This window comes from Cricetulus griseus (assembly GCF_003668045.3).
Source record: "Cricetulus griseus strain 17A/GY chromosome 1 unlocalized genomic scaffold, alternate assembly CriGri-PICRH-1.0 chr1_0, whole genome shotgun sequence".
Classification (NCBI taxonomy): domain Eukaryota; kingdom Metazoa; phylum Chordata; class Mammalia; order Rodentia; family Cricetidae; genus Cricetulus; species Cricetulus griseus.
In genome coordinates this window covers 112,485,546-112,498,822 of record NW_023276806.1, presented here as the reverse complement: position 1 = coordinate 112,498,822, position 13,277 = coordinate 112,485,546, and the positions used below count along the sequence as shown (strand labels likewise).

Genomic DNA, 13,277 nt, shown 5'->3' with positions numbered 1-13,277 from the left:
GAAGGCTCTCCAATCATCTAAGTGAGAGTTCTTGGTGTCCTCAAACAAAGTAAGAGTTCGTGGTGGCAAAGCTAGAGTGAGAACATGACTCCGGTAGCTGTGGAGGTTGTTTAAAATGTTTCCTGAGGTGAGCAGCCAGAGTCAATGTTTGAATCTGTAGCAGAGCATCAAGGATGACACTGATAGGTGGGGACTTCGTGGGCAGGTTCTCAAGCAGGAGGAGGGACCAGGTGCTGCCAGGCCTGTAGCTCATGGAACTCATTAGTGACCAGGGCTTCATGAATGAGAGAAAGCTCTGAGAGATTCGGAAAGAGTGGAGGCCTGGTCTTGGGTGCAGAGACGGTAGAAGAATGGCAGTTCTTGAGCCACCTGACTGGCAGGTGGTGATTTACATGTGCAACAGTTTAGAGGGAGAAGGATTCATGATTGTGGCCATGACAGTGACAGTGGGGTGAAAAGCTCAAGTGTTTGGGGAAGGTCCTCAATAAGAGCTCTCCCGGGCTGGAGAGATGGCTCAGCGGTTAAGAGCAGTGACTGTTCTTCCAGAGGTCCTGAGTTCAATTTCCAGTAACCACATGGTGGCTCATAACCATCTGTAATGAGATCTGGTGCCCTCTTATGGCCTGTAGGCATATATGCAGGCAGGACACTGTATACATAATAAAATCTTAAAAAAAAAATCTTGTGACCTTCTCACAACCTAAGAGACAAGTATTATCAAAAAAAAAAAAAATAGAGCTCTCCCAACTGAAGTCACCTTAGCAAGGAACATAGCTAAGTCCTTGATGAGCACAGCATAGTGACCCATAGATGAGGGACACTGAGAACAAGAGACAGAAAGCCAAGTGGGACCAATATGAACCCAGGAGTGTTATCTCCATGAAACACAGGTGTGAGGACAGAGGCGGGCAATTCTCAAACCCTTCCACACCTGCTGGGCAGTCAGAGGGAGTTGGCAAAGGAAATGCGATCTTTGAGCTAGAACCAGGGATAGTTTTATTTCAGTGGATAAGAAGAAAACGTTATCTTTATCATAGCTTTATGAAAACTGTATGCTCACTTTCTGCCAGGATGGTTGGAGTAAGGGTTTTCAGAGAATCACAACAGACAGTTGTACTGGCTGGGTAGTATTTAATATGATCAGGTCTTAAATAGGAAGCCATGAACACAAACATTCAAAACCAAATACATAATAAATAATCATTAAGTTATAAAGTACATCATTCATATTAAGACTAAATTCTCAGGTGTAACTGTAAATAAAACAGAGCAAAAATGTAGATCAATAATGCTTTGAATTTATTCATGAGTACAAAGAAGACACTTTTTCAGCTAAAATATTAGCTGTCATAACTAATTCTCTCTGGTCTCTCATGACCTACATGACCGTCTTTCCTCCTTTCTTCCTTTCTTCCTTCCTGCCTTCCTTCCCTCTTCCCTTCCTTCTTTCCTTATTGAGCAACTGAATATCACATTTGGGATGAAATTTAACTCAGAAGTGTGGTCAGGTGTTCCTGTAAGAGTACCCAGGACATTAAAACTCAGACATACAAATGTCAGAAAACAAAAAATACAGAATAGACTTAGGAAAGCCCAGCACCCCTGTTCTACATATAAGGAAATGAAAACCAAAACAACTTAAGCAAGTGGCCACACTTCACAGCCAACAGTATGTCAGGTCTACTGTGTTATCACCCACAGGTGAGCAATGATGTCCACAGGTTTTCTGCATATTCTCTCAAGGGTTAGATGAATCTTAAACATGGGAAAGTGAAGGTATTGCCATGCAGGACTTACTTTGTCTAATTTATTCAAGACACCACTTTCCTTGGCTAGTGATAGACCCTTTACTGGAGTTTTCAAACTATTCAAGCTCTTAGCCTGGGCACCACTGAATTATTTTTACTTCTAGAGTAGAAATGCTCAATGATCTAAAAGGCTAGAACAAATTATTAAACAATAAACACACCAAAATAAATATATTTTCTTAAATATAAAACCACAGTGTCAAGAAGTCAACAGTTATAAAGCCAGAAGCAACAACAACAAAATACAACATGTAGATCCCATCTCTCTCCATCATTTCTTTCTGAAGGATTGCATCTTTGCTTCAGCTTTCCACCCTCAAACTCAACAACTAGCTAGCACCATTTGATACTTCGGTGGGCTATATGCATATAATGTCATCAAGAGTTGCACATTTACATAGTATCTTTACAAAAATAAACTTTAAACTTCTAAGAGAGTACATTGTTTCTGATTATGGCACTTTTCTGGGAAATAATCAGCTGTATATTAGAGCTGTACATTATGTCTGTATTTGTTTTAAACACACTTTTAAATATAGACATTTGTTCCTTGGAGCAAAGCCCCACCACCCTCCACCCTGGTGCATGCTCTTGGGCTCTCAGGTTCATTTTAGCAATAAGAAATTTTCCAAGAGATCATACTATTCCAGGGAAAATAGCTTTCTAGATTTTAACCTCACATTGAATGGACTGTTGGAATTCATATCAAATGGCAGAACCATTTGTTTATTTCTACCATCTGTGGTTTAAAAGATTGGAATATTAAGTAAGATTCTGTTTAAACTGGGACAGAACTTCTGGCCTCTTGGTTTATCTCCTGGTTTTGATTTTAAAATAGATGGTTGAATTTAACTTTTCATGTGTTCACTCAATGTGCCTTAAATACTCAACAGTTTAAAATGTCTTATGTCTCAGAAGTCTCATTTAACAAAGAGGAAAGAACAGATGTGGTGAAGGAGACTAATGACTGGAGTTAGAAGACTGATCACAATACATCCACACCATTTGAGATGAGAGCTACAAACCCTTAAAACTCCATTTGCTCCAGAAGACTCTGCTGATGTCCGCCCTACCATAGGTCTTAGTTGCCATCGTCACAAGTTTAAAATATTAGCTTATAAAAGGACTTGACATTGGGGGAAGGCAAGTTAATCCTACTTCCTAATACACCATTACCACTTTAGAGAGGCAGTGAAGACCAGGAGTGAGGTCCATAAATAGGTTAAATTCTACTGTGTTTAAATATTTTGATAGAACTAATAAAGAAGAAAAATTGCTCATACCCATCTAGGAACACTCTCCCCTAGAGCATAAATAGAGTAGATAGCTGTATGCTGAATGTTCATTTGGAAGGAGCAAGCCCTTGAGACATGCTTTCTGTCCCAAGTTTTCCTTAAAGAATAAAGACTTCAATTTCCAATTTCATCTCCCGCTTCTGTATTTTCAGCTTACATCATTCAGTTGGGATCACAAAGGGTCTTACTCTTGCAGACCAACAAATTCTCTAGCTGTATTTTTAGTTAAAATCTTTAGTTTTCCCCTTCCAATCAAAGCATGTCCCAGTTGGGCAATAAGACGAAGAAACCACAACTTGAGAAGTCACAGAAATCCATGACATGGGAAACTGAGCTCTCTGAGAAGAGATTTTCCGTGTCGGCAGCATGGAGTCTGTCAGTGAACTGCAAGATCTGCGTAGTAATTTGGCAAAGGATCTTAGCCTGCAGCTTTTATGAGTTGTTCCTATGGTAATATATTGTGCTTCTCCACTCACAATCCCAGGAAGCAAGGTGCACTCCTGCGTTTGTGAGTGTCTATAGTGTCCAGTGTCTCCTTGGGCCCTTGGAAATCTTCAGGTCCTGTGTGTCCTATGAAAGATGCTGATGAATCATCTGTGGAAACAATGGGCCATTAGCCACTGAGCATAACAAACAACATGGAGACTACAAGGAAGCAGAGAAATAAACACATTTAAGGCACATACCTTTTGGAGGAGCCATTTTAATCTTTCTAGGAATTCTGTGGGTGTTTTTTTCTCATAAGAATCACAGGAAGGGCATTTCTGGACATCAAAATAAGCAAATAAAAGGTTACATTCTCTAAAAAATTGTCTATGTCATAAAATACTTATGTAAATGTATTTCTTCTTCTGAAAACATAAGTCAGGTTCAGTAACGAACATGAGGAAAAATTTGTAAAATTGTTCTAGAATTCATTTGTGATTTCACTCTCAGAGACAACGGTAATGTTTTGGTGTTTAAAATATGATATCCTTTTTGCTCCTTTTATTCTGTTTTACTTTGAATTCTTGTTGCACTGGTTGATACATACTGTTTGCTGTTATTTTATTTATTATTTTAGCTAATTACAAGTATTTCCTAGGCATTAGATATGCTTTCAGTACAGGATATATGGCAGTCACTTTGTTTTCCAACACGGAATGGTGTTCTCATTATTTTTGGATATGGAAGTGGATACAGAAGCTTTCCTCTCTTACGTACAATTCTACAAAGAATATCTCTACTGATAATATTTCATATGTATCTCTGTTTGATCTGATAAAGTTCATAAAGAACTTTATCAGAAGTTCATAAAGTAGAACGGATGTTTGAGTGGTGCTTGCTTTCTTCCTTCCTTCTCGACATTCCCCCAAACATGCCCCTTTCTCCTTCAGTTTCATGCTTATTCCTCTTGTGATATCAAAACACCAGGCCATGACTGGATGCTCAGTCACATGTTATTGCAGTGAGGACATCCGGTGGAAACACAGTACCTATGTTCTTCTTGATACAGATGTGAAACCTGGAGAAAGCCGGCCCTTTTAGATCTCACTTTCCTCGCCCATAAATGAAGGCATTTAACCCAGAGTGTTGGGTTCCAGGTCTACACCACACACCATTTCCTAAGTCCCTGCCCTGAGTTTCATAACTGTGTTCAGTTCTTCACTTTCTTTCCCCTTTCTCCCTCCCTCCTCATCTTCATTTCTCCTTCTTCCTGTCTTTCCATTCTTCCTTTTTTCTCTTTTCCTTCCTTTCTACCTTCCCTCCTTCTCTTCTCTCTTTTATTCCCTTTCTTCCAGCTTCTTGAACAGGGTCTCACTTTCATAGCCCAGGCTGTCCTGGAACTCTCAATCCTCTTGCCTCAGTCTCCTGGGTGCTGGGCTCACAGGCATGCACTACCATCTCAGGCAGTTCCTTTCTTTGTAAAGAAAGTTTCAGAGGGACATTTTCTCATAGTAATAACCTGGTGGAACACTCAAAAGAAACCAGGCTCCTTTTCATAATATAATTATTATTTCACTATTTTCAGCCCATGTGGAATTTCTTGAAGGACAGAAGACTGGTAAACCAAACAGAGCAACTTCTTTTATGCTGTCTCTGCTGCTTTTGACTAATGCTTGAGTTACTCAATTCTCCAGTCTCTGAATTGCAGTTGATTGGTAAAAGATATTCAAGAAAAATTCAGAGTTCCAAAGAAGGACCCTGGAAAATCTCCAGGCTCATAAAAGGGTGCTCCCCTTAAATTCAATACTAACTCTGTTTTTGCCTGGGACAGTAATATTCTAATCTCGGCATCTTGTAGGCTATCTCTTTTCTTGTCAGAAAATTGGGATCTAGTCCCTGATAATGACGACACAAGTAATGCCAGCACATAAATGAAAGGAAAATATTCAGTTAGATTCTCTTCCTAATGGCTTCCTCACTCTGGAAGCTTCCATCAACATACTGCCAGGGAGTGGTAGCCAGTTCTAGTTGAATTTCTAGACAGTGTGAAGACTTAAGAAATGACACCACTTCTCAAAATGTACTGTACAATGTGGAGTAACTCTTTGAGAAGGCATGAGGGGATCTAGCATAACATATTACAATTGATAACTAAAAATAAGATAGATAATACACTGCAAATAACAAAGGACAATCTTACAACTATGCTCTTCTTCTGCCTTCTGGCCACCTTCGTGGTAGGCAGCCTCCTCCTCAGCTTCGAGACTAGGTCATTGATGATCGTTTTATTGTTTCCTGTGTTTGCTGGCTTGAGTTTGGCCTTCTGAAAACAGGCAAAAGCTGAGCGTTCACAATGATCCTGAAAGAGAGATAATTAGCATATGTTAATAGCCTGATAGATAATTCGTATATATTAATGTCCTGAATGAGATAATTAGCATGTGTTAATACCCTAAAAGAGAGATGATTATCGTATGTTAATGAATGTCATTCCAAAGTTTAAAAATGACTTTCCAGATCTCAGTTTCTATTTGTACTATCTTAGACATTTGTTTTCGTGCCTGCCTTAGGTCTGGTCATATCTCCACTTAAACTCTGCAGAAGACAGAAGTTCCACTCAGACAGCTTCCATGTCTGGGAGAAGGAGCCCCTTCCTGATGCACAGAGATGAGCAGGGGTCTCACCCTTCACAACTTCCTATGTCCAGTGCTATGCTTATGCCACTCTGAGGTTAAAGTGGTGGGCATGAGCTTTGTGGGGTTGGATGTGTGTGTGTGTGTGTGTGTGTGTGTGTGTGTGTGTGTGTGTGTGTGTGTGTATGCATGTTTGTGTATGTGAGGGGGGCAGTGAGAACTCAGGATTACATATAATCTAGGCAAGCAGTCTACCACTGAGCTAACAACCAGATTTTCTAGCTATGACAGAGAATTTAGCTTAAGAGCACAACTGTTGAATTCTGAGGCTGTAAATTGTGACCAGTGGCAACTTTGGGAAAGTGATCCAACAGTCTGGCTAAGAAGCTGTTTCACTTATTGTCACTTCTGCCCAGTGTGCACACAGGAGTCTTCATGGTTCTAGTCTGTGCAGTCCCTGCTAAAGGCCTGGTCATCTGCAAGTGCTCAGTTACTATTTGTGGAGTCCATCAATGAGGTCAATGAGTGAAGACCACTACAGTTGCTCATTCTGAGAGTCATTGCACCTGCTCAGGCCATCGTACACTTTGTGAAGCCCCAGCCACATCATGTCTGGGTAGAGCAGGGCTCCCCATGAATCAAGAGTCAAAACACAGAAGGTAAGACTTGCTTAGCCAGTGGAAGAAGAGCTTTTTTAGCAGAGCCCTGTGAGAGACTGGAGAAGTAGAAAGAACAAGGAGCAAAGCCTCTATGGTTTGGCCAAATGACTGCTGGCCGGTGAAGAAGTCCAAATCTTAGCAATGGAACACACTGGAAGGGCGCACCAGGCAAGTGCTTCACCACTGAGTTACAGCCTCAGCTCTGAAAAAGCAATATCTGAAACTGGCTTAACTGATCCATGAGCTCCTATCAGAATTCCTTTCACCCATATTGCTATTTCCTTTAGCAAATGTCTGTTATTCTCCCCTGAAGTTGCCACAGCTTCATTTCACCGCTAGCTTCCAACCAAAGGCCTCCCTCCTTCCCAGGACGGCATTGCGTTGCCTGAAGCTTCTCGGGGACAATCAGCTGAAAAAGCAGCCTGCTTTGCATTTTCCAACCCATACACTTGCCCGATGTTAATGTTGACTAATAACACAAGCCCATCGACCGTGCTTTGCATAGGTAGCCGCAAGCCCAGCAGGCCTTATCTAGTTCCTTCTATCAGGGTAGCTTGCCTGTCACCAGGGCAAGGTGCCGGCCTTCCCATGTTTGCCAAAATGCTTATTTAATAGAAACTATTTATAAACGTTAATTATAGCACTTTTTTTTCCTTGAAAACCACATGTTCATGTTTGTTGAAGTTTTTTCTTTTCTCTTCTCTTTGACCACAACCGGCTTAACTTACTGGAAAAAAATAATATTCATATTTAAAGAGGTAAATTTTCCAGCTGAAACTGAAAACGCTAACTGTTTCATCCGTGATGATCTGAGAAACCAGCATTTCTCACAGAGCTTCATTTTGCTGAGTTGACATTTTCATTTGTACACTGAAAGAAAATTAGGTTCCAAAGAAGCTTGGGGAGGGGTCCCAAGAACAAACTCCCTAAGAATATCCTGCCAGGAATGCTCAGGACCAGCCATCAAAACTTCACATCCAGACTAGAAGACAGATATGACATCAGGATGTGGACATGTGACTGTCCCCACCCTTCCCTGTCCACCACTGATGGACACTATCCTTGGTTTGGTTTTGTCCTGCAGGAAGCAGCCTGTCTCTGGAAATGTGTGATGAGGGACAGGTATCTCAAGTTAGGGTTTCAGTGCACAGCAAAGGCAGAAAAGCAGGGAAGCAGCAGGCCCTGCAACTCCTGAGGAATGGAGTTGAGTGGGGATGTGGAGGGAATGAAGAGCCTCAGGGCTCTTAGGATGGAGTCAGAGGACAGCCATGCCAAGTGCCCATGGCTGCTTTGCTCAGCTGGGCCTCACTGGGGAATGTGAGGAATTTTCTAGAAGTACATGGCTTCTGCATGGAAGGTACAGTAAAGAAGCCAAAGAAAGGAGTTACAAAGCCAGCCCCCTCTTTAGCCAGAAAAGAGATTTTCATAAAAGGCACACCTGGCTCGCTAGCCCTGCAACTGGATATCTGAAAAAAAACCAAACAAGTTTAATTTCTTAAAGCCTGTTTCTGACCTGGTGATATTTTTATCTTTTGGAAGGAAAGCCATGGCCTGTCAGCATAGACTATCTCAGCAGCTGTGTCAGGTGGCTAACCTTTGTCCAGCTCTACTCACAGATGGGGCTTTCCTAATGGCACCATCACTGATGTATTGGACTGGGGAACTTTGCTGTCAGACCCATTCTATACATTCTAAAACATTCACTGGTATTCCGGGCCTCCAATGACCAGATGCCGGTAGCATTCTTACCCCGGTTCCCAACTGTGCCAACCAAAGTTTCCTCACATACTGTCAAGTGCCTAGGGAGGGGCAGCAAACCCCTGGATAGATGAGAAAAGGAAAAGCAAATGAGGGGTGCCCATTACAGATCTCAGTAGTTCTGTAGAATTTGTTACAGACCCTGATTTGGATGCTAGCTCTGAAAACTTGATATGCAGTTTCTGTGGCCCTTGCTGCCTTTCCTCTGTCTTAAGTTTGCCTGCCAGCATAGTTTGGAGATGTTAGTTAGAGCTGTACTCATTGCTTTGTAGATAGTGCTGCCTGATCAGATCATCAGAAAAATGCAAGCTCACTGAGACATATTATCATGGAGATGTGAGATTTTTAAAAATCCTTCAGAAGATGATGAACCACTAGAGACTGGACAGAGAACGGGTGGGCAAGATGCACACATACAATCACAGACATGCAATCAACTTGTATAAGTAGTGTGTGGCTACCAGAAATCCAGGCTTAAAAAGACATCTTTCACGGAAAAGTATGTATAAGAAGTGGCCACTAGGTCAACCCCGCTGAAAATGAAGGATTTTCCTATTTTTTACTTTGCAAAGTGTAGATTGCAGGTATGAAATCCTGGAAAGAACTCTACCCACAGCAGTCAACACAGTGCACGAGATGCTGAGAAGCAGACACATTAAGAAATATTTTTGATTATTGGAAATGTCTTTTCAATGTGCTACTTTCATTTTAGCGGCTGCTTATTAGTAAGGACCTAGTAAACACAAGAGTGATCATGTTCAAGGCTAGAGCAAGAGTGAACTGAAGAGCAGAGCTGAAGCTGTGACTCATTCACTCTCTAAACTTTTACACTGTCATTTACCATAATTCTTTTCTTTGATTGTGTCTGTGTGGTGCCCTAATTACTGGCAACACTTTCCTGGTTTTCCTAAGTCATGTCGTTAAAGGTCTAGCAGAGCGAGCATTTCCCCAGTTTCATTCACAATGTTAAGGTATCAAGCAGAAGACCAGATCAAAGAAGTTCTTGGAGGGAAATTGACAGAACCTCTCTGCACTGCATGCCAAGCCTCTTCTCCACGGGACTGGAATATGAATGGTGCAAGAGTTGGAATGAGCTGTTGAAAATGGCCCCTTGGAAAGACCTCGCCAAAAGCTAAAGACAAGAAGACTCACAGAGGCCAAGGTACATGGGAATTACACTCAGAGACTTTTGATTTCCACATTCTGTCTCTGTACTTTCCTTGCAACCTAATTCTTTCTTTCTTTTTAAAGATTTGTTATTAAAATGCAAATGTTACCTCTTATCTTAAATAAGGTGACAAAGAAAGTTGCAGAGCTGTCAGGCCTGAGGCTCTGAAAACATGCTTATCTGTTTCTTGTTCAGAAACTGATCCCAGCACAGATTTTTATCCTTGTTGGTTTGTCTTAGTAACACTACCTAGGAGTATTCTTAGAGGCTTAGTAAACATGTATTCTATAAGAATACAATATGATATGTCATTGTTTGGTTTGCTTGTAAATCTTTGGATACATAGCCAAAATGGAAATGAATATTTTACAAATCATTAATCCCCAAAGTCATTGAAAAGAAGCATACACCTAAATCATCATTCTAGAGCTTTGTTAGACTTTAAAGTTTACACAAAATACATTTCCAAAGTCAATTCAACTGATCTTACCTTTACATCTTGTGGAGCTGGCAGAAGTTCAGAGTCCTAGCCAAAAGAGAATTAGTTCTGAGTTAGTGATAGAAGTCAAAAGGCTCCTTTCACATCAGTTGAAAAATATTATTTAAATTTCAGTGACAAACATGCCCTTACCAAGTCATTCACATAAATTTTCAGCTGTTCAACACTGTCTATAAGGTGGCGAAGTCTAATCAGGAGGCGATCTGGCCCTTGGGGACTTGTTTTATGGGCCACTGTCCCCAAGAAGATGACTATCAGACAGATAAGAGTCCTCTCCATGCCACCAGAACTGGGTCTCCAAATACAGATGATCAGGACCTGGGTCTGGTTTTCACTTCAGCCTGACTGTGGACAGGTTGTCTCTACAGCTACCTATTTATTCATCTTTCAAGGAGAGGCAAAGCCCTCCCATTGCAGCCTGGAAATCTTCGTACAGTGGATGAGTGTGAGTAAGTCGTTTTTCTTTTCCATTGGCTAGGTATACGTGTGCGTGTGGGGGCAGGGATGGACAGAGTCCACAAAATGTGCCCCATCTGCATCTTAGACAGGAAAAAGAGAGACATGGTGAATTCCAGTTTTCAGCACTCACCAAGAAGTGTGTATGTGTGGCACACAGGAGGCACCACTAGATTTCAGAGAAGTAAACACAAACACTTTGATCCCTAGCACCTTACCTGGCTTGTCTGACAGTCATAAAGACACTTGCACAATGAGTAAAGAACCATGCCCTTTATTGCAGGAACTTTTCATAGGGTAATGACTATACCTCTTGACTGAACCATCCTGTATTCCACTGCAAAAATGGACAAGGTTAACTTTTAGGGAAAATTAAGTGATCAGGTAGTTTCCTAACTACCAAAAGTATTTTAGATCCTATCAGGTTTCAGGGTGTTAAAACAGGATTTGCCTCCAGTTTTCACCAATGCCTCTTTAAGTAGCACTGATGGTGCTTCCTGACAGTGTAATAATCTGATTGAAAATATAATAAACTGCTTTTGATGAACTCTGTATACAGTGTACTCTCCATCAAGACATTACTCTATCTTCATTAAAATAAGAACCCACAAGTTTTGTAGTGTTTATTGCTTGTATTCAATGCATCGATTAAACAAGTGAGAAGGGCAAATGCTCCCTTCTTTCCAAGTCAAAAAAATACCTCCAAACACCAACAGCAAAAGTATTTCTGCTAGACATTTGTCTCCCCTGGGTCTAAGCAATGTGCTTCTAACTGCATTTGTGACCAGGTAGGTAGAGGTTGATGAAAGGCTCAGAGGCCAGAAGTGATTCTTAGCACTTGCCTCTTCTGCAATTCTTGTCCTATGACTCTTCACCCATTGGAAGAAGTTGAGTATAATACTCTAGCTCAACAGATGTCTAAGCCACAGTCAGATATGGCTTCCAAATAACCCTCTTGACCAGAGGTTTTGGCTTACCTGTATGTTCATGTATTTTGTCGCACACTTACGAATCATCCTGTATTCCAGAATGTTATGCTGCCAACATAGGGTACCTGATTTACTCTAAAGGTTAGGCTGTGGAGGTTTTATCATAGAATACCTACTCAAGCTATGATCTTATGCAAGAGATGAACATTCTTAGAGTATGATGAAGAGGTGCTTCCTATAATCATTAAATCCCACAAGAGAAGTTGCTGTGTAAGTTTATTAACCAATAAGGACTAAGGCTCTCCACATGGTGCATCCCATTGCTTTCCCCATATGGTCTTTTCTACATGTTTTCCTGAGGCACCTACATGGATGTCCATTCCTGAATACACTATCCATGGTGATTAAGAGTTCATTTTTAAGAGCAGAGTTCCCGAGTTCAAATCTAGACTCAATGAATTGCCATATGACCGGACATGTTCATGTGAAGGGAAGCTAGGATCCTTAAAGGTTTACAAGGCAAAGGCAAGAGCTAAGTATAACACATGATAAAAATCCCGGGACTTTGATCCTGGATAAGTGTGGAAAGGGCGTAGAGATGCTCAGAAAGAAGGGCTAGATCAATGCTAAGTCGCACGGATGGCATGGCTTTAGTGGTGGTAAAAGCATCTGCAGTCATGCTGCCCATAGGAAAGCACTGTTGTTGGTCTTGATGCAAACCCTCTGTCACACCCCTCCTTGACCTTGCTACAAGCTTCCCTGTCCTACATCCCAACCTCAGACCTTCCCGTGAGAATCCCTAGAGAAAGTTCTGCAGCACTGAACATGATGGCATCATGGGACTCATGGGAAGGAAGGTAAAGGGTCAAGATCAAAGTCGATGTGATGGCAAAAAACGGAGGCTGATGCAGCACACAGGCCAGAGTCATGGGAGAAGTGTCCTCAGAGGCTAGGAAAACCAAGGTGTAGACCAACTCTAGAGTAGTGATTCTCAACCTATGAATGGCAAGGGGTTGCCCAAAACCATCAGAAAACACAAAATATTTACATTTACAATCCATAATAGTAGCAAAATCAGTTATGAAGTAGCAACAAAAATAATTTTATGGTTGGGGGTCACCACAACATGAGGAACTGTGTTAAACGGTTGCAGCATTAGGAAGGTTGAGAAGCACTGGAATAGAGCACTCAGAAGGCATGCGCCCCATTACGCGGTGACTTTGTTCCATCAGCTCATTCGCACTCCTGACCTTTTGAACTACAGGATACTTAACTTTGGTTTGGTTTTTGTTGTTGTTTTGTTTTTGTTTGACTAGCAATATCGTATTATTTTATTTGCCCCTTTTATTGGAAATAAATGTAATACATCCTGATTATGCTTTCCCTTCCCTTTACTCCTCCCAGTTCCTCCCCACCTCCCCTTCCATTCTGTCTCTTATAAAACAAACAGGCAGCCAGACATTGGTGACTCCTACCTTTAATCCCAGCACTTGGGAAGCAAAAGCAGGCAGATCTCTGTGAGTTCAAGGCCAGCTTGGTGTACACAGTGAGTTTCAGGACAGGCTCCAAAGAAATACAGAGAAACCCTGTCTTGAAAAACCAAAAGAAACAGACATCTAAGGGATAATGAGAAAATAAAGTATAAT

General features: G+C 41.3%; 1 protein-coding gene across 1 annotated transcript; it reads right to left on the bottom strand.

Moving 5' to 3' along the window:
- Positions 1-3,673: 3,673 nt before the first annotated feature.
- On the bottom strand, positions 3,674-10,525 carry Il21 (interleukin 21). The gene is made up of 5 exons (XM_027391966.2): positions 10,379-10,525; positions 10,238-10,273; positions 5,733-5,888; positions 3,790-3,867; positions 3,674-3,697 (listed from the first exon to the last, which is right to left on the bottom strand). The coding sequence occupies exons 1-5, from the start codon at positions 10,523-10,525 to the stop codon at positions 3,674-3,676; spliced, it is 441 nt and encodes a 146-aa protein (XP_027247767.1).
- Between the last annotated feature and the right edge of the window lie 2,752 nt (positions 10,526-13,277).

Bases quoted from the DNA above. Each gene is read 5' to 3' on its own strand.
- Il21 (XM_027391966.2), bottom strand. From the start codon at position 10,525: ATGGAGAGGACTCTTATCTGTCTGATAGTCATCTTCTTGGGGACAGTG. The intron at 10,274-10,378 runs GTAAGGGCATGT...TCTTTTGGCTAG, and splicing joins AAATTTATGTGAATGACTTG to GACTCTGAACTTCTGCCAGC. The intron at 3,868-5,732 runs GTTGTAAGATTG...TTTGATGTCCAG, and splicing joins GAAGGCAGAAGAAGAGCATA to AAATGCCCTTCCTGTGATTC.